Here is a 20931-nt window from a genome sequence, read left to right as displayed (position 1 = left end):
GTTTCAGAATTATTAAAGGCACTGTATAATTTTTCAGAGTTAATCCAGGCTGTTGTCTGTCTTTCTTGTTAAGTAGTGGACCCATTTCATTGTTCCATTTGCTTTTTTAATTTGAGTTCTGTGGTTTATCCATCTAATTACATATTGACTGAAGTTAGATTTTCACCATTTCTTTGTCTACTTGGTTTTTCCTGGATCTTGAGACTCAGTGTGATACAGTGTATTAGGACTGAATTTGGAGTCAGAAAGATCTGTGTTCTAATCCTGCCTTCTGTCCTAGTAGCTGTGGCACAAATTACTTCCACTCAGCCTCTTTTATCTTATTGTAAAATGGAGATAATAACACTTACTTAATGGGGTTTTGCAAAGTTTAATGAGATAACGGATGTAAAAACCTTTGCGGACTCTCAAACCCTCCATACCTATAAACTGTTACCACACTTAGGCTTTGCTAATCAGTTCCAAATACCGGACACTAGTAGGAGATAATTACAGGAAATTATTTTTTCCATTTGATCTCTGTATTTGACATTCTTCATGACAGGGGCAGACATGTTTGACATCTTGTTTTATGCCTCATTTTATATAAATTATCAGAGTATCACTAAATTTATTTATTTCATTTTTCAAGTAATGTATGATTTTAATGTGTGCATAGGAGACACCTTGTTAGGAATCTTTGAAACAAGGTTTTGTTTTCCTAAACCAAATGCATTTTTATAGTTAATGAACAGTAAGCACCAGTGGGATCTTGTAATTCTTTATTCCAGACAACTGTGTTATTATAAAGATATGATTTGTTATAGAATATCATTTTCAAAAGCCTTCCTGCTTCAGTTTTATACCTTCGTCAGGGATGTCCTTAATGCCTTGTGCAGACTATTTTCGCGAAAATAGACATAAAGGTCAGTAGTTAATATTTTCTTGGTCACCTGAGTTTTTTCTAAACTTTTGGTTTGTCTCTTCCACTACGTTTTGGTACTTTGAAATTTGGGCCTTTAGTGCTGTCTTGCCTTCATTATGGATCTTTACGCCATCTTTTTTTATTTTCTTTAAAGATGTTGCTTATCTTTCTTGGCCTCTCTGCATCCTTATATAATGTCAATCACTATCTCCTCCTAGACATTCTCCTCTATGATGTTTTCATGACGCTGCACTTTCCTGAATTTCCTTCATGTCTGACTACTACCTCTTAGTGACCTTTGCTTAATATTCATCCAGACCACGCCCATTGGTGTCTCCAAAGGCCATGTTTTGGTCCTTTTTCTCTTTTTGTTCTGTACTGCCTTATTTATATCATTAGCTCCCATGAGTTCATTTATCATCTTTATCATTAAAGATCTTAAATCGTTAGATTTAAGATATAAATCTTAAAGCATAAACCTAAAGCATCTATTTGACTCCTTCCTCTGCTAAATGATCTCTAGTGATTTACTTTATCTCCAAGATAAAATATTATAAAATTATCTTCCAGCATATAAAGCCCTTCAAAGGGCTCACTTCCCAATTTTCCCATCTGCTTCAACTTTAATCCCCTCTTGCAGTCTATAATCCACCTAACTATACTTGCCTCTTGCTGTTCCTCCCATAGGAGATTCTGATTCTAAACCCTATGTCTATACCTTTGAATTGACTTTTCCCTTTGTCTGGAATGTTCTGATCTAGTACTGTACTGTACACAGTACAGTACAACCTCTACATGATACATGAGGCAAAAGTTCCTAAAGCTGAGGCTCTCCTAATGTCCTCCCAAGTTGTCTTAGGCAGACTACTGCATTATACCCCGACTTTTAATTATTTCTGCCACTCAGATTTTGAGGCATCATTTTATATTGTCTGTGGGGGAATTTAGGAGAGCCAGGTAATTCCCTGCCTTATTCCACCATCTTCCCAGAATTTGTCCCAATTATAATCTTTTAATCTGTCTCTGGCCATGCTCCCTATGTTTGATACCTACTCTAGCCATGATGCCACATTGTCTGAACCAAGAAAGGACAGGATTAGGGTGGTTACTGTAAGATATGGTGGAGAAAATTATTTTGTCCTAAGTAGAAGTCCTATAACAGTACCTTGAAGACAGATGCAGGCAGTGGAAAGTGGAAACTAGAAGATGCTGTGTAGATTTGAGTTGGTCTGTCAGTCTCACTCCTACTTGTTTCTAAAAAACCTCTCTCCCTCCCTGAACTAACTGGAGCTAGCTCCAAGAATATTCTTTGAACTGAAATGCAGAACTTTTTTAGGGGAAAAAGGTTGCTTTTTTTTTTTTTTTTGGTCAGAGGCAATTTTGAGTAATTAGAATTTAAAATTTATTATAGGATATTTTTCCCACTAAAAAACATCTATTTGTCTTGTTTGTGCCACTTTCTGGTAGAGGAGAATTACAGAACATATCTTAGGCAATGACTGATCTCTTTTACATTTGAAGTGTGTGAAGCTGAAAGTTGTCTGTTGGTTCTCTTTATTTTTCATTTTTTAATGGCATTATAAATTACATAGTGATTCCCAACGGATCTTATCCATTATCCCTCTCCTCAGGGCAAAGGGTGGCTTTAGGTAGGATTCTAGTGTCACACTCTTTGGAGCCTCCAGTGTAGATTATCATCATTATCACTTAACATTAATAAAGTTCTATGTGCCAGGCACAGTACTGTGCCTTTTACAATTATTATCTCATTTCATCTAAACAATAACCCTGGGGGGTAGGTGCTGTCATTACCCCCATTTTACAGATGAGGAAACTGAGGTAAACAGAAGTGAAGTGACTTGCCCAGGTTCACACAGAGCTAGTAAGTTTCTGAGGCAGGCTGTATTTGAACTCAGGTTCCTGATGCCTGGCCTGCCCTCTATCCCCTGTATCACCTAGGGGCCTCGAAGTGTGATGTAGGGACCCCTGGGAGTCCTTGATATCCTTTCAGAGGTTCCATGAGGTCAAAACTATTTTCATAATAATGATGGGACATTTTAATTTCTAATACAGTAAATGATGATATAATCAACATAAAAGTTCTCAGTAATAATTAAGGTTGTGAAAGGGGTCCTCAGACCAAAAAATTGTGAATTGCTGCTCCAGTTTTATTGTAGAATCTTATTAAGATACTACATTGCTAGGAATTCCATTCTCAATCTACAAGACTTAGAGATAATAAGAAGATGAAAATTAGGACTTGGCTAAAAGGAGGTTTTCAGAATTTCAGAGGTTTGACATTTTGAGTTGTCTTAAGCAGAGTATAAGATAAAGAAAAAGCATTACACTTGGCATAGTTCCTTTTTTAAATAAATTGTTTAGAAAAATCTGATGGAGTTATTTTTCTTTGTTTAATTTGTTATTTTAAAAGCACTATATCTGGTTCAGTTAATACATTAAAACAATTGCTGTTTTTTAATACCTGTCTTTTTTTTTGTTGTTGCTAAAAGTCCATTTTGCTAGAGAGTGCTGTGTAAAGTGAATATTGTTTTTCTTTGTTGCTTATCAGCATGCTGGGGTTGAGCTGTACACTTTTAATTTTTGAAATTCATAAGCATAATAATGAGCTGCAGGGTCAGATGGAAAGGTCAGCCCATTTTGTGCTGGTCTTGAGTTTGTACCAGAGTATTAGAAACAAGCTGTTGCCTTTTAGAGTGTGCAGTACTGACTTTTTTTTTTCTCTTTTAGGAATAGATCGGGATTATGGACATGGATTTTATGGAGGTCTGACATTTAAAGTTAATTATCTAAAAATTCTTCATTTGAGGGCTAATTAAGGTGAGCTTAATTTAGCTTCTTTTTAATTTTTGTAGGGATGGATCGTGACTATGGCCATGGCTCCTATGGGGGTCCAAGAACCATGGACTCCTACCTAAACCAGTCATATGAAATGGACAGTCATAGTGGTGGTGGTGGTGGTGGTGGTAGCAGGTAAATCACTTAATCACTTGATCAAATGATTCAACAGCTTAATTTAATATTCATAATAAAATCTTTTAACTTAAGTGTTCCTTAGGCATATTATCTCATGCTTGTTGTCACCAAAGTGACAGTAAATTGAAAACTTATTATGAATATCTAAAAGGTGTAACGAGTTAAAAAAAATAACTGGCAAATATACTCTGTTTCTGGGAAATCCTAAATAACTGAAAAATAGGAATGTTTATAAAATATTTTAATGTCTTTCTAAAGTAGAACTTAAGTTTAACCATTGTCTCCTCATCAAACAAGTGCCACAATGACCTGTGATCAAAGATAACTTTGGTCTATTTGTTACTGGTATTAATATTTTTTGAAGTTTGGTTGTTAATTATTTTTTTTCAGTCTGCTCTAAATGGGAGTGCTGGGGAAAGCGGGAAAGCAGCAAAGCATTTTTAACTAGGATGTTTTTAAGTCAGTTTGTTTAGTAATAATTCCACATCTAAGGAACATTTAAGATAGCTATTCATATTCTTTTGATTTTAATGTATAATTTCAAGAGTATATTGTAATATTAAACTTTTTCTCTCTTTAAATCATATCCAGGTTATTTTATTGGCAGGTACTGCTTACACCAAAAGTACATGAGCTCTATGATAAATAGCATACTTGTTTATTTTTAATTTGGTAGAGTGTTATTTATATGTAAATGTTGCTACTACCTAAGACTTAAGCTTTAGTTGACCACCTGCAAGGTTAATCACATTCTGGCATAAAGGAATCTTGTGCCTTTAAGGCACAAAGAATTCTATTGTATGTAAGTAAAAGTAGATAGGGGAAAGGGAAACTGGTGTCCCCTTTCCCAAATTGTAGGGTTGGGGTTCCTCAGTGGTGGACTGACTTGATACTGACTTTTCCCCTGATGTTTAATGTGTGCTTACTCTTAGTGTTTAATAGTTGTCAGTTCTTTTTGAGGGGAAAACAACTTTTTTTATTTGCTGGCTTTGTGAAGTAAATAGTACCTTCCATTTAGTAATCTGTAAATGATTGAAATAATGTAACCACTTTAATGTTTTAAAATGTCTGTTATTACCGTATTGCATTGAGAGTGTGCATAGACTATTTATGTAGACGTTTTGTGTTGTTTTTGCGTGTAACGTGGGGCTTATGTTTATAAAAGTAACTTCTGAATAAAATATAAAGCAATACTTGTAAATCATGTTTCTAATAAAAATTTATTGGCAATTGGTTTGATTATATAAATATTAGTGATTTAAAAGTCTAGATTTGTATGATAAAAAGGTTTTGGTTTTGTTTTGATTTCTGTTGAATTTCTCTTTATTAAAAACATGAAAAGATTATGTACTCCTTTCCTAAGGACAGTTTCAGAGGGTTGTAATTTTTTTGTCGAGGAAATTATTTTTAAAGTAATTGATGACATGTGCTGTCATCATTCATAATGCATAGCCTTTCCCATCTGCCTTGAAATTTCATATTTAGAGGGCATGTATTGGAGAAAGATAGCATTTTTCAGGCCTGTATCATGTGCCTTACTCCTTTTGAATTTGTTAGACTTAGTAGTCTACAAGTGGGAAGAGGCTGAAGCTTGATTATTGACCTTGAAGATCGGCAGATTGTTACAATTTGTTAACAGGGTTAGCATACAAAATTTTAGACTGAGGCCATCCAATAGTTTGTTGACATAGACTTGGCGTGTATAAGGTTCAGTTCTGTGTTCTAAATGGCATATCTCTGTAGCCCAGAATAGTTTCCCAATTGAAAATTAAGGTGTTGTAAATGCTGTGTATGTTTCAATGTTAGGCATGAATTCAAAGAAGGAAGAATTAACTGAGTATCTGGTGACCTTTAGCAAGTGACTTTTTTATTCTTGAGACTAGGGCTGGGCTTAAATAATCCCAGGAAAACATTTTCTTTTTAATAGAAAAACCACTGAGAAGTAGATGCATCAAGTCAAGGCTTATGAAACTTGACTCTTAGAAATTGGCAGTGATAGCTTTCTATGTGGTCATGTGCCAAATTGCCCAGCCCTAATCATGTTTAAAGAGAAGCAGAATTGTACAAATCAGTATAGCATAACTGAATTTTAGTTGATAAATGTCAACTGATAATTTGTGTTTGAAATGTCTAACATTAGTAAGCTTACCTTTTTTTTTTCCCTCACTGTGCAACTTTTCCAGGTTTGGACCTTATGAGTCTTACGACTCCGGGTCTTCTCTGGGTGGGCGAGATCTGTACAGATCTGGCTATGATTTTAATGAACCCGAACAAAGCCGCTTCGGAGGTAGTTATGGTGGTCGATTTGAGAGCTCCTACCGGAATAGCCTTGACTCTTTCGGAGGTAGAAACCAGGGCGGGTCTAGCTGGGAAGCACCTTACTCCCGTTCAAAATTGAGGCCTGGGTTTATGGAGGACAGAGGAAGAGAGAATTACTCTTCCTACAGCAGTTCTTCTTCACCCCATATGCAGCCTGCACCTGTAGGCTCTCGGGGGAGAGGAACGCCTGCTTATCCTGAAAGTACGTTTGGAAGCAGAAACTATGATGCTTTTGGAGGACCATCAACAGGCAGAGGCCGAGGCCGAGGAGTAAGTACAACAGAATCTTTTCAGATTCTTTTTGCTAGTCACTCTTTTAAACCCTTTCAAGACCATAGTCTTAACATGCATCACACACTGTTTTCATCCCACTCTATTTTGACCAAGCACAAGCTGAGCTGTAAACAAGTTCTTCTTAAGTGGACAAAGTGTGTTTTCTGGTATCTCTTTGCAAATGAATGGTGGTAGGAGACGAGTGGTTCCTGAAGTTTTTGCCCAGTCCTTTTATTGAAAAGGTGGGGATGATACAGGTTTGGTCTAAAAGGGGTTAAAAGGAATTGCATTTTCCTTGTAAACACAAGCAGTTTTGCTAGTGTGATATTCTTGGATTATTGTAAAAGGTAACTGAAACCTTTTAAGCTTTGAGTAGGTTAAAGGTGCAATGTATAACCCAAAAAAGTTTTGCTGATAAGCTCTGGCAAGCATAATTCTCAGCAGATTCCACATTAAAAAATAAAGACTAAAAGTTGGAAGCATTTCATTTTTGCTTAGTCATTTCTACACTGGGGCAGGGTGGATGGTGGGATGCTTAGAGAAGATGTGTAAAATGAGTTGTATGATATAGTTCTTTGTCCAGTTTTAATATCTTTAATACAGTCTCTTATTACATGTTTTATTGGTCAATTTCCCCCCATATAATTAATTTTACCACTGAGGAATAGTTTCTTATGTACAGGTAGTTTGATATTCTAATTGCCTTAATGTGATTGCATCTTAAATAAATGTTTTGTGTAATACATTTAAATGAGTACTTTTTACTAGGTTTTGTTTAATTTTAAAATATGTAATTTAAAAGTTATTTATTATTTATACTTGTATTCATAAGTAGCTTGATTGACAAGAAATTTTTTATAACAAGTATGTAGATTTGAGACTTACAATGTAGCTTCGTTTTATAAGAATATTGTATGTGTCATTGTTTTAATTAAAGAAATGGATTTTTTAGAAGTTAGATTTTTTTTTTGCAAAGGAAAACAGTTTTGAGCAAATATATAAAAAGGGACATGTTTTGATTACTAGCCAACGGTACTTCAATATAACTTGGTGTCCTTATGTAGAAATTTTGCATTTATAGGAGTTAACTATTATGTAAAATGCATTGCACCTTTAATGGATAATTATTGAAAGTTTCTTTTTTTATGGTAAACCTTTAAGTCATCTTGGAAACTTTATTTAGTTGTTAATTGGGTTACATATAGTTCACACGCATAACATGCAGCTATAAACACAATATAGCTCTGTTTCATGTACCATTACATTTTGTAAGTAAGAGGAATTGAAAATAGTTGGGATTTTAGATAATAGATTTGAAAAGTGAAAGTCTGTGACTTTACAAAACTTGTGTTAAAATTATAGAACTTTGAAAATATTTTCTACACAGTTTGCTTTCCTGTTTTATTTTAAATAGATTTTTTTGGTGGGATTTCATTTTAAAAATAGCACTATTTTGCAAATATCAGTTTTGTTTTCAATAGCAGTAAAACAGATATTTCTATTCTTTGGATTCACCAGTCCAGTCTGAATGGACTTTTCTTTCTTAACTTCTTTTGATGAATTAAATAAAGCAGTAAGATTTTCCTTTTTCCCTCCATAGCACTTGTACAGTTCCCATTGGTTTCTTCTCTTCAGATTACTCCTGTGTCTTTTATTTGAAGGGTGTAGTTGTTTAAGTAAAACTCTGCAAGGCATTTGGCCTCTGGGGGTTTGGTAGTGGCTAGAGAAGAGGAGGTAGAAGGAAGAACAAGGTAGTTGCACTTCTGTTCATCTGTAAGCTTTTTTCTACATGAAACTATGGTTAAGAATCTTTTTTTCCAGGTGAGGAATGCTCACAGAGTAGATGAGATGTGATTACTCTTCACTTGTTGTTTGGAGGGTATCTTGCTTTAAACCTGTATGTTTGTGGGCAGGTTTTTTAATCTCTTTGGACCTCAAGTCTTCTCATTTGTAAAAAGAAAGACTGTTAATTGGGGGGTGAGGAGTGGATTACAGCATGTCTGAGTTCTCTTTCAGCTCTGGATCTTTATTCTATGAAGATTCTAATGGATTTTAGCACCTTTTTTTTCTTTCATAAAGCTACAAACACAAGCACCTTTTCTGCTTAGGTAAAGGCAAAGTTTTAGCAAAGTAAAGATTCACAGTAAGGTATTTTCTTGGGCTACTTCAATTGGGAACTCTGAAGAGGAGTTGTCAGAGAGAGTTGTACAAGTTTTAGCCTTTTGATAGGCATGTTCATGATCTGGATTAATCATTGTGAATTTCAGAAATCCAGCGTATAGGTAGGAAATACCCATATTTGTTCTACTGGTGGTGAAAATATATACTGATCCATCGAATGTTTTTCTTGGGTTTTGCATATGTGAAAATATACATTCTGGGGAATTTTTAGAGTAAACAAAAAAATAGGAAGTACGTAACTTATGATTTGATATTTTTATATTTGATAATTTCCTAATTATTATTGATTTCACAAATTTACAGCATATGGGCGATTTTGGAGGCAAGCGTAAGCCTGGAATTGTTGTAGACTATCATAACAAACCCAGCAATGTAGCAGTTGCTGCCAGAGGAATCAAGAGAAAATTGATGCAGCCACCTAATAAGCCTGGAGGGACATTTATCAAGAAACTCAAACTGACAAAAGTGATTGAGAAGATAAACCAGAAGAAATCACCTAGTAAGTAGTAAAATGAAATTATCAGTTAGACATTTTTATTTTTACAAGAGGTCTTTTTTTTAATGCTTTCTAGTTTGGATTGCACAGTTTTATTTAGAAAATTGCATTGATCGTCTCATTTTGTACTAATTGTATTGAGAATTAGCTCTTAAACTTGACAGGTATTTAGGATTTCTAAAAGGTTTCCCGTTTTCCTGTTACAAAATTGTAGCAGTTATTGAATTGATCTCAGTGCGTCTCTTCCAAACTGAAGTTGTCACTAGTTGTTGTTCTTTGGGGTCTAGCCATTAACCCAATTCTGACAGAAATAATTGAATAAAATGTAAACTTTATTTTATTTTTACAGTCTGCATTTTCTCCTTTATTTCCCCCCACAATGAGAAAAAAAGAAAAGTAAAACTTTTTACACATACATGACATTCAGCAGAGCACAAATCCATCTTTATTGGCTGTGTACAAAAGGAAACCTCATACATGTGTGTTGGTCATATTATATGTGTGTGTAAGACTTATATATGTATTCATATGTGTGTATTTAAAATTTACTCCAGTCTCCCTTCTGCTCCCATCAGCTCTCCCTCAGGAGATAACCTGCATATTTCATTATGAGTCTTCTTGAATTGTGGTTGGTCATTGCATTGATCAGAGTTCCTTTCAGACTTCTTTGTCTTTACAATATTGCTGTTATTATGTAAATAATTTTCCTGATCTGCTCACTTTACTTTGTATCAATCCATAAAAGTCTTCCCAGGTTTCTCTAAGACTATCCCTTTCATTCTTACACCATCTTCTTCATCATTCTTTCGCCACAGTGGTATTCTACCCTCTTCACATACCATATCTTGTCCAGCCATTCTCCACTTGATGGGCACCTTCTTAGGTTCCAGTTCTTTGCCACCATAAAAAGAGTGGCTTTAAACATTTTTGTACCTATTTTTTTCCTTTTTCTCTTTCTTTGATTTCTCTGGGTTAAAAATCTAGCTGCAGTGTCATTGGTTAAAGGGTGTTTGCACAATCTTATACAACCATTTGGACATAGTTCCAAATTGCTTTCTAGAATGGCTGGACCAGCATCTCCATCATTTGTCGTTTTCCTTTTCTGATAGCTTTGATAATCTTATGAGTGTGAGGCAGTTGTAATTTGCATTTCTCAAATTATTAGTGATTCAACTAATGGTAACTTCCTCTAGCTTATCTCTCCATCTTTTAAGAATAACATGAGAGAATTTTTGAAAAGCTTTGCCAGAATTTTTAAGGAAACTATTAGCCTAGAGCATTCTTTATTCTACCAGTCAGAAAAGGAAAGATTACCGTGGAATCATATCTTCCTTGGAGCTTAAGTGCTAAAGTAGTTTTTAAGGCAGAAATCCCACATAGTCAAAATTACCCTGGAAAATTCTTTCATTTACCCATAAACTATAGTATAGTATCTTTTAAATGGTTGTAGCTCAAAAGATGCGCTTTTCTAAGTGCTTTAAAGGAAAGGAGTCTTTATTAGAGTGCAGATGGATCTGGAATGATTGATTATGGAAACAATAGATCATAAATTTAATTTTTTATTACATCCCAGAATTAGAATTTTTACTTTCGTAGCACAGAGAGATGCACACATTTTGAGAAGTAGTTAGGAGCTGAGGCTGACTGAGGGAATAGAAGACGTCTTTCAAGTGGCTGGTGGAATCACTTGCGCTATTTAAATTGTCATCTATTGGTTTCTCAGAAAATTTTTTGTTTTGATTTAAGCATACAGCGATTGAATCCCCCTACATTAATTGGGGGTATGATGCAACTCCATTGTAGTACAACTTCACCTGTTTTTGATGAATTCAATTCATACATGGATTGCTTCTTTCTTTTCTAGAGGTTCACTCTCCATTCTTTTAATAATACATCCTGGCATCCTATTTTAATAATACATCCTAATTTTAGCAGAAATTGAAGTCCAGCTCACCAGCCTATTTGCAAAATCCACTCTCCTCTCCTCTTTGAAAGTTTGCCTTCTTCCCATGTTGGACACTTTTCTCATTCTGTACAGTTCTATCGCTGAATAGCTGAAATATCAGCTGGAATCGCTGACAATGATCCATCAATTACATCTGCCAATTTTTAGTATTTGGGTATGTGCTTCATTGATCAGCTTGGCCACTTGAACTTAAGAGCAGCTAGGTGTTCTCTTCCTCTCTCTCTGTTGAATACCAACTCCCTCTGAGCCATTTGGTTCTTTACACTCCAATCCAAAGGTTGTTCTTCTGGAGAGAAAAAATAGCAAAGTAATCTCTTCCCTCCCTACTTCTTCATCCTGTTGCCCCTGGACAGCTGTCTTTTACCTTCTTTGATCTTCCACTTTGACTACTATCTTTCTGGCTTTTTTTAAGTCTCAGCTAAAATCCCATTTTTTACAGGAAGCATTCTCTAACCCCTCTTAATTACAGTGCTTTTCCTCTTTTATTTCCTATTTATCCCATCTATAGCTTGCTTTATATATATTTGTTTGCATATTGTCTCCTCTATTATATTGTAAGCTTCTTGGAGGGGTAAGACTTTCCTTTGCTTCTTTTTATATCCCCAGTGCTTAGCACAGTGGCTGGCACATTGTAGGCACTTAAAATTGTTTATTGAATGTGAATGATTGAAAATCAGTTCTGTTTCGCCTCAGATCAGAAGCAAGAGGAATGGGTAGAAGTTTCAAATTTAACCTAAGCATAATGTAAGGAAAAACCTATAATAATTAGAGCTATCCAAAAGTAGACTAGAGTTTCTTCAGAGGTGGTGGGTTCCCCTTCTTTGGAAAGCTTCAAAACAGATGACCATTTGCTAAGTGGATTCCTTTTGGGTAAGGGTTATAATAGATAGCCCCTGAGGTCTACTCAGATTCTGATGTTTTTGTAATTTTTGAAAAGGAAGGGTGACTTCTTCAGAGTAAAGTTCCCATTATTTCCAGTTCAGTGAGTAGTTTCCCCTTGTTGGTGAGCACCAGGTCCAGAACTGGAGTTTTGGTCACTGGTTCTTTCACTTGTGAAGAAAGAAATTTTCATTAAGGCAAGCCAGGGAATTATTAACTATTCTACTTTTGACTGAATTTCCCTTCCGTGCATTTAGAAAAAAGTTTCATTGACTGTGTGTGTGTGTGTGTGTGTGTGTGTGTGTGTGTGTGTGTGTGTGTGTGCTGCAAGTCCTCCCTCCCTCAATTTTAAAAAAAGGAAAAAAGTTCTCATAATAGCAAAGGATAATCAAACAAAGTGAGTGTGCTGAATGGGTATATTCAAAGATGTATATCTCTTTCTGCTCTTTGAGTGCATCACCTCTTTGTTAGCAGGTGGGTAATATGTTTCATCATAAGTCTTCTGGAGACATGGTCATCAAACTGATCAGAATTCTTAAATCTTTCAAAGTTCTTCCCCCCCCCCCATCTTTTAAATTAATTAATTTTTAGTTTTCAACATTCATTTCCACAAGATTTTGAGTTCCAGATTTTCTCCCCATCTCTCCCCTACCCCCTTCCCCAAGATGGCATGCATTCTGATTACCCCTTCCCCCAGTATGCCCTCCCTTCTATCACCACCAATGGCCCCACTGCCCCATCCTTTTCCCCCTTACTTTCTTGTAGTATAAGATAGATTTCTATATCCCATGGCCTTTATATCTTATTTCCCAGTTGCATGTAAAAACCATCTTTTTTAAACATTTGTTTTTAAAACTTTGAGTTACAAATTCTCTCCCTTCTTCCCTTTCCACCCACCTTCATTGAGAAGGCAAGTAATTCAATATAGGTTATACATAGTGTGTAGTTATGCAAAAAACTTCCATAATGGTCATGTTGTGAAAGACTAACAATATTTTTCTCCATCCTATCCCGCCCCTCCCTCCCTCCCCCCGCCACTTATTCTATTTTCTCCTTTGAGATTTTCCCTTTTCAAAAATGTTTGTTTCTGACTACCCTCCAAAGTTGTTCTGATTTAGGATGTTTGTCCTTGCAAAAGTTATTCTCCTGGTTCTGTTCCTTTCAATCTGATTTACTATCCAGTATTCATCCTACTAAGAGTTGTCTACATTCATCTGTCTTCTCTTACCATGAAGTAATATTCTGTTACTTTCATATACCATAGTTCATTTAACAGACATTTTCCAAATGATAAGCACTCCCTTAGAGTTGAATTCTTTTTTTCCCCCCCATCTTTCAATTCTCCCTTTAGAATGAGGAAGTCAGTTTTGCTTACAACTTTTCCTTCCTGGCATTATCCTCTTGCTTAATATCCCCCTTCTGCCATTCCTATTTGTGTTTCCCTATTGAGTTTGATACTATTTCTCCAACAAATTGTGTATGTTTTACTGTCCTTTGTCCATTTCAGACAAGTGTATAGTTTGTTTGAGGTTCACTTCCCCCATGCCATACTTCATGTTTGCATATTCCCCTACAGCAAGTTCTACTGTCATCTTCCTTCTTTTCTATACTTGTTAATCTTTTTACTTTCCCTATTCTCCCTTCTCTTAAAATCCTTACTACAGGAACAATCTGCCTCCTGCCCCCGGTCCTCCGTTTTTTCTTCTTTAACTATCTTAGTACCCTTTGAGGACAGTTAGGTTGTGAAGGGACACTTGTTTCTTCTACTGCCCTCTGACCCCCCTCCCCCATTAGATCATTCGTGCTTTTTCAAGTAAATTTACTTTTCTAGGTTTCTCCTTATTCTAATGTTTTTCATTTTAAAACTACTCAACTCCAGTTCTTTTGTCAGAAATGTTCCAGAGACTAAAGTTCCATTTTTTTCCCCATAGGATTATGCTCACCTTTGCAGGAAAAGTTATTCTTGATTGTAAACCTTTATCTTTTGCCTTTTGGAATATTGTATTCCAAGGTCTCTTATTTTGTATTGAAGTTATGATGTATTATGTGATCCTGACTATGATTTCTTGATATTTGAATTATTGCTGCTATTCCTTCTTTGTTGGGAAAAGAACAAAAAAAAAATAAAAAAAAAAACCTAACCGCAAACTCTTCCCACCAAAAGACCATTTCCCATCATAACACAGAACACATTCTAGCTATAGTACAAGAAGATTAGTTTGAAGCATCATCACTGCTAGCCTAAAAAAAAATTGTTTTCTGAACCTGTTGGCTAGAAGAGAGGGAAGAAATTTTATTAAATGAACTTTTAGTTTTAACTCTTGTTATTCATGTAATTTACTAGCTAAAATGGCCCCTAAAAGTGAAGAAGAGAAGCGACGAGTTGAAATACGAAGAGAGAAACAAAGGCGGAGAAGAGAGAAGATCAGTGAGAAATATGGGGATGAGTACAGGTCTGTGCTTAATGGGATAAAATAATCAGACTTTATCAAAATAAACATTAAGTGCCTAATAGTAACACGTGGGAGATATCATGGTAGGTGCTAGAAAAATATAAAGACAGTGGACATTTCTGAGAAACTAATATTTCCATTATCTAGTATTTTCAGACTAGATTATGAAGTAGGAAAGGACCTCAGCAGCCATGCAGACCAATCCATAACTAACCGAAGCATCCCCTTTGCAGCATACCTGGGAAGTGGTTCTGGATGAACGCACTAAGAAGCATTTGTTAAGTGTGTAATGTCTGGTGGGCAGTTTGCTAGACATTGAGCAGACAGCCCCTTGCCTGAAGGAGCTAAGACCCCATAAGTAGGGGAGCGGTGGCAGTGGGAGGGGCAGTCCTAGCAATGCTGGTGGAGTCCTAGTACTGCCGAGTGTCGTATCCTTTCCATCAGCAGTGAGAGGCACTGTGCTGTATCTGGAGAAGATGCTCAGGCTTGGTGTCTGAGAACAAGGGTTTAGATCTTGGTTTGGCTGCTTCCTACATCATGCTGGGCAAGTCCCTCAGTCTCTGTGAGCCTCATTTTCATCATCTGTAGACCCTGTGAGCTCTAAATCTGTGATCCTCTCATTTTGATTACTGTTGCTCATGCAAGAAGTAGAAAGTGGGAAAGGAGAAGGAGAGCTAGGTACATGGCCCAGAAGGTGCCTGGAAAGACGTCCCAAAATGTTGAGGATGGATGAATAGGAAGCATTGTCTGGCATTGTTAAGAGACAGTTGGTTAGTGAGTTTGTATTCCTTCACCAAAGTCACCTCTAGGGTGGGGTTCCAAAGCTGAGTGGGTTAGGTCACCTGGGGAGCAAGGCAGGGTTTCAGGCCTAGAGAGAGGAGGTTGCTTTTCAGGTGAGTGGGGGAAAGGAGTGGCAGTGGTCAGATGAATGACAAGATGTGTCAAGATGTCATTCAGGCTTTACTTACATTTTCAAGGAAGGGGAATTTCTTTAGCCCCTGAGGCAACTCCTTCCACTTGTGGATAGCTTTTTGTTTTCTTCTTGTAAATTGTCATCTGGCCCCATTATGCTTGGTTCTCTTATAACTGTGATCCTAAATTCTAGGATTATTTCAGAGGCTCTGAATAAATGTGTGGGTCTAGATGGAGGTAGACTCAGTGAGGCAGCAAGTCATTCTGAAGTGCTCTCTTTAAAGAAGGTTTATGGTCTTCAGAGACATCCAAAGAAATGACTTATTTCTGAAATTTGAGTGATGCTGCTTTGGTCCAGATTTCCTAGAACTTCTCCTAATTCATCTAGAAGCCTAAGCATGAAATCAAAATTAGGGTAAAGAATTTGGTTTTGATAACACCCAGTTAGAGAACTGGGGGTTCTGTAGTATGACCTTGAAGTGAACATCTCTGGACTCTGGCTTAACTTTGTAGCTCAGTACAGGGATGGTTGAGACTTTTCAGTCATGCATTGATTGAGGGATACAGACCAGAAACAATGAGTTGGTGCAGTTACAATGATGAGACCATAAGTGTGAACATTTCTTGACTTGGCAAACTACTGTAAAAGTGGTATTGTTTCCCCCTGCCCTCAAGTGGAACTTCAGAAAATTAATAATGTGTATTGTATCAGTTTCATTGGTACAGTCTTCAGAAACCTCAAGTATCACCATTTTCTTAAAATAATGCCTGTTTGATTTTTTTTGTCCTTGTAGGATGGCATTCACATGTTCATTTTGTAAATTCCGAACATTTGAAGAAAAAGAAATTGAAGTTCATCTGGAAAGTTCTTCTCACCAGGAAACCTTAGATCATATTCAGAAACAAACCAAATTTGATAAAATAGTTATGGAATTTTTGCATGTGAGTAGTTGTTTGCATAGTTATGAACCCTTACTGTTTTATTAGAGTTAAGATGATGAAAGTAATATCAAATGAATGGTCAGGATGCTGAATTCCAAAGAGGTAGACATGTGATCAATATCTACTGGTTATTAGGCAGTCGGGGTTTGGGGAAAGCATTTTCTTTGAGGATCAGAGATGGGGTTCAGATTAAAAGCTAAGTAAGTAAACAAGATACTGGAGAGTAAGCGGAAAGTTGTGTCTGGTCATTCATTAATCAAGGCTTTGTTAAGTGTCTACTCTATGTCTATGATTGCACTATTTAATGGGAATACAAATAGAAAAACAAAGCAGTCTCTATCTTCAAGAGGCTGCTCAAGTATGTGGGGTCACTACATCGAAAGGTTAAGTTTGGAGATAGGAAAAGGAATTTGTAATGATGATCCTTTGCTGAGAAAGTTAGATTTTGGTAAGGGGAACAAGTAGATGGTGGCCAAATAGTATGTTTTTCCTAGCTTCTCTTCTCCTGCGCACTAGCTGTGCCCCTCTGCCCTCCATGTTGGCATTTATTGGGCCTAAATGCCATCCATTACCCTAGACTAGAGTAAGCAATCTGAGATTGCTTCCAGAGAGCTTAACCTGTATCATGGCAGTATACTATTTATGGAAGGTCTTTTATCAACCCAAGGGTCTGTATATGCTGTATGTTTGTACTTTGCCATCCCTTTGGATACATGACCTGACAATCTACCAGGTATTGGAAGCAGCTCTGTCAGTTTCATGAATCTTGGCTCTTCTGGTATATATATTCTTCTTATACATCTATGATTGTCAGAAGGTATATGCGCTAGTTGGTGAGTGAAGCTTGCGCAGTAAAGAATGATTGAATATAGGAAGAGCTTGCTTTGAGTGAACAGGTAAACTGAACTCTTATTTCAGAATTGTTTTGCTAGTATGTATAGCATCTGACTATCTTGTGGTTTTGTTGCCTGCTAATTGGACTTTTGGTGGTAAGCAATGAAAAGTGAAGTACAAGTACCATATTCTAGCAATGAGAAATGGGACTTTTGTTGCTGTGATATGAGAAGAAAGGTTTTATAATATAAACGTTTTCATTAGGATGAATCAGCACCCTTGGTGAGAGTGAGGGATTTAGCATTGAGAAGGAAGTGAGCTCTCTTAACTGTTAGAGTTGTTACACCCCTGGGATAGGGGCAGGTCTTCTTTCTTCCATGAAGCTTCAGTTAACTACTCCAACATGCACTGGCTTCTCCATTTAAAAACAATAACAACAAATCAAAAACTCCTTACTGTATCCATTCAGTTTAACTTTGTATTGTTTGTTAATTTTTACATGTTTTTATTTTTTCTCCTAAGCTACCTTATACATTTCTTAAGGACTGGTACTATTTCTTACTCTGTTTATTTTAAAGTCAGGAATGACTGTTATGGAATTTTACCTCCAGAATGCATTAGTTGTTTCAAATGGCTAGGTCATTTATGCTTTTTGAGCCTCAGTTTCCTTTTCTTTAAAATGAGGGTGATGGGGGCGGCTAGGTGCTGCAGTGAATGGAGCACCAGCTCTGGAGTCAGGAGAACCTGAGTTCAAATCCGGCCTCAGACACTTAATGCAAAAACTAGCTGTGTGACCTTGGGCAAGTCACTTAACCCCAACTGTCCTCCAAAAAGCAAAAAAAAATTTAGGGTGATAATACATATAGACCCATCTCAGAAGACCCAAGTGCAATGACAGATGTCAAGTACTTTGTAAACCTTAAAGTACTATATAAATGTTAACTATTGTTTTATACTTATACTGTTGGATCTTTTTCTTATTTTATTATTTTTTAGGAATGTATGGTGAATAAATTCAAGAAAACATCAATGCGTAAACAACAGACAACTAATGATTCAGAAGCTGTCAAAGCTACTGAGAAAGATGTAATGGAAGGTGGGTATTTTCTGAGCAATTGTCTTTTCTAAATTCTTTGTTACAAGTGTTTGATAAGCTTGGGAGCTTGTTGTGCTCCTTTCTTTAGTGAATTGGGACAAATTCCGTTTTACCTAAGTAGGGGCAAGATTTAGAATGTGAAGTGAAAGATATTTGCTAAATACTTAAACAGAAAATCATTTTAAAGGCAGAGCTCTTACTTTGTTTTATGTAGTAGATTTTCATATCCCCAGTATGCAAGTGGTGGAGTATTTTGCAAAACATCCTTAAAAATCTTTAAACAAAATTTCTTGGAACTTCTCTAGATAAGCTCAAATACTCAGATTCACAAATAGGAATAAAGTAGTAAAAATGAAAAAATATGATAAATAATTGGTTATATATTGTTATGTGATACTTGATTAAAGCAAGTCCCAAAGATGTCTATACATGACTTTAACACCTTCATCATCTTTATTTCCTGATCCTTTTGGCCTTTTCTGTGAATTTTACCTGGGTTTATTGTTCATCTTGTGTAATAATAGTTGTAGAGTATCATTATCCTTTTGGTTCCATTTTACATCGTATCTCATCCTATAATTCTTCCCATAATTCTTTGAATTATTTTCTTATGGCAGAGTGATATAACTACCATGGCTTGTTGTGCCACTCTCCAGTGTCTAGATGTTTGGTTCTGAGCTTGTTACTATTGTGAGTAGTGAGTGCTACTACTGGGCTTGCTTTTATTTAGACCCTTCTTTAATTCATGGTGATATAGTCCTAGGCATGGGATCATTGGTTTAAGGGGTGCGTGTATTGTTTTAACACTTACCATACAATTTCAAATTGCTTCCCCGTGGGGGTAAACTGATTCACAGCTCCAACCACGGTTCTTTTTTTTTTTATCACAGTTGCCCTCGTTTGTTGTATTTACCAGTTTGACGGATATCAAGTCAAATCATAAGAAATTTAATTTACATTTCTCTCACTTATAGAAATTTTTGGACTTTTTTGATGTGATTATTGGTAATTTATGGGTTTGCAGAACTGCCTTTTCATTTCCCTGTGGTATGGTGGGACAAGAGCCCTGGATTTGGAGTCAGATGACCTGGGTTCAAATCCTGGCTCTACCACTTTGTGACCTTGGATAAGTCAGTTCATTGCCCTGAGCTTTTGTTTCCTCATCTATAAAGTGAGGTCATTGAACTAAATTGCCTCTAAGGGTCCTTTCAGCTATAAATATATGATCCTGTGCAGTACATATTTATGGGAAAATGACTGTTATTCTTACAAATTTATTAATCCTTGAGACATTTTGTATTTTAGATTTTTATCAGAAATGTTTGATGCAAAAAAAATCTATTTTTGTCTCCTTTTATTCTGAATGTGTTGCATTTTGTTGTGCAAAGCTTTTTTTTTTTTTTCAAGGATCAAGTGAATCTATTTTGTCTTTTATTTCCTTTAAGTATTGCCTTGTTGAGCATCTAGGTGGTGAAGTTAAAAAAGTACCAGGCCTGGAGTCTGGAAGACCTGAGTTCAGATTAGGCCTCAGACATTTACTATTGTTGTCACCTAGAGCAAGTCACTTAAACTTGTTTGCCTCAGTTCTTCCATGTGTAAAATGAGCTGGAGAAGGATATGGCAAACCACTCCCATGTCTTTGCAAAAGAAAATCCAGATGAGGTTCAAGGAAGAGTTGGACACAGCTGAAACAACTGAACAGCAAGGAACAGCGTCATATTTTCCCCTCCTCTCTTTAAAAAAATATATTTTATTAATGTAAATTTATTACCTCTCTATAGTTGTGAATCATTTATCTATTCTCTGCAAATTATATTTTAAAAATCTTAAAAAAATCCTTTTTAAGTTTGATTTCTAACAATTCTTTTGGTGTTACAACAATAAATATTTTGATAGTCTTAATTCTTCTAAGATGTCATCTTTTAAAATGAGTTATGATTAAAAATAAATTTACCAGAATGTGGACTCTTGGAAATGAAAGAAACTATTTGTCCAGTTCATAGATTATACTTAGTTGCTCTAAATAATTACATTAGATCAGGGGTTCTTAACGTTTTTTTGTATCATGAAGCCCTTTGGCAGTCTGGTGAAGCCCATAGACCCCTTTTCAGAATAGTGTTCTTAATTGTATAAAATAAAATGTATAGAATTATAGAGGAAGATAATTATATTGAAATACATATTAGAAAATATTTTTTAAAACAAAGAAGTTCATGCACTCTCAGGTAAAGAACCTTACATTAGATTATCACTCTTTATATTTGGCATTAGGCATAGGGAGAGGATTTTAACAAATGCAAATTTGGTATTGGGTCTTTTAAGGATTAATAGTACTTAGGTCAGGGGTAAGGATTTTTTGGGGAGGAGAGGTTAAGAATAGAGGCCAGAAATGAAATGGTCTATTCTGGAATGAAGTTATGTCCTAGTGTTTTGTCTTTCCTGGATAGAGAGACAACACATGAGGGATTGGAAGGGAGTTTGAGGTGAGATATTGGGCCCCAAGAGAATCCTCTTTGGCACTTTCTTTCAACTTTTCCTTTCTTCTTCCTGAATACTGCTGCAGAAAAGCTCCTCATCTCCTCTCAGTACTTAGTCTTTCTTGCTGTCTCTGTCTCTTTCTCAGTCTTTGAAATTATTGACTCACTGAAGAGCTCACCATATTCCTTTTTCTTTTAGTAGGGA

The 20931-nt window shown here is 36.0% G+C and overlaps 1 protein-coding gene across 4 annotated transcripts in view; it reads left to right on the top strand.

Annotated features, from left to right (window-relative positions):
* Positions 1-20931, top strand: part of LOC138165099 (DBIRD complex subunit ZNF326-like) — a 36994-nt gene that overhangs the window by 9532 nt on the left and 6531 nt on the right. For 2 of the 4 annotated variants that reach the window (XM_069093261.1, XM_069093262.1), the window contains 7 exons: positions 3653-3688; positions 3778-3895; positions 6082-6487; positions 8975-9170; positions 14357-14465; positions 16172-16319; positions 18150-18249. In XM_069093261.1, coding sequence (XP_068949362.1) covers positions 3653-3688; positions 3778-3895; positions 6082-6487; positions 8975-9170; positions 14357-14465; positions 16172-16319; positions 18150-18249 — 1113 coding nt within the window. Of the gene's footprint in view, positions 1-3652; positions 3743-3775; positions 3896-6081; positions 6488-8974; positions 9171-14356; positions 14466-16171; positions 16320-18149; positions 18250-20931 lie in introns of those variants that run through there. The other 2 variants (XM_069093263.1, XM_069093264.1) reach the window with 2 other exon arrangements.

This window comes from Petaurus breviceps, unplaced genomic scaffold, assembly GCF_028583685.1.
Source record: "Petaurus breviceps papuanus isolate PSGF00001 unplaced genomic scaffold, PetGlider_PUasm1.0 207, whole genome shotgun sequence".
Classification (NCBI taxonomy): Eukaryota; Metazoa; Chordata; class Mammalia; order Diprotodontia; family Petauridae; genus Petaurus; species Petaurus breviceps.
Note: the sequence above shows the minus strand (reverse complement) of the source record. Positions and strands in the feature narration are given on the sequence as shown.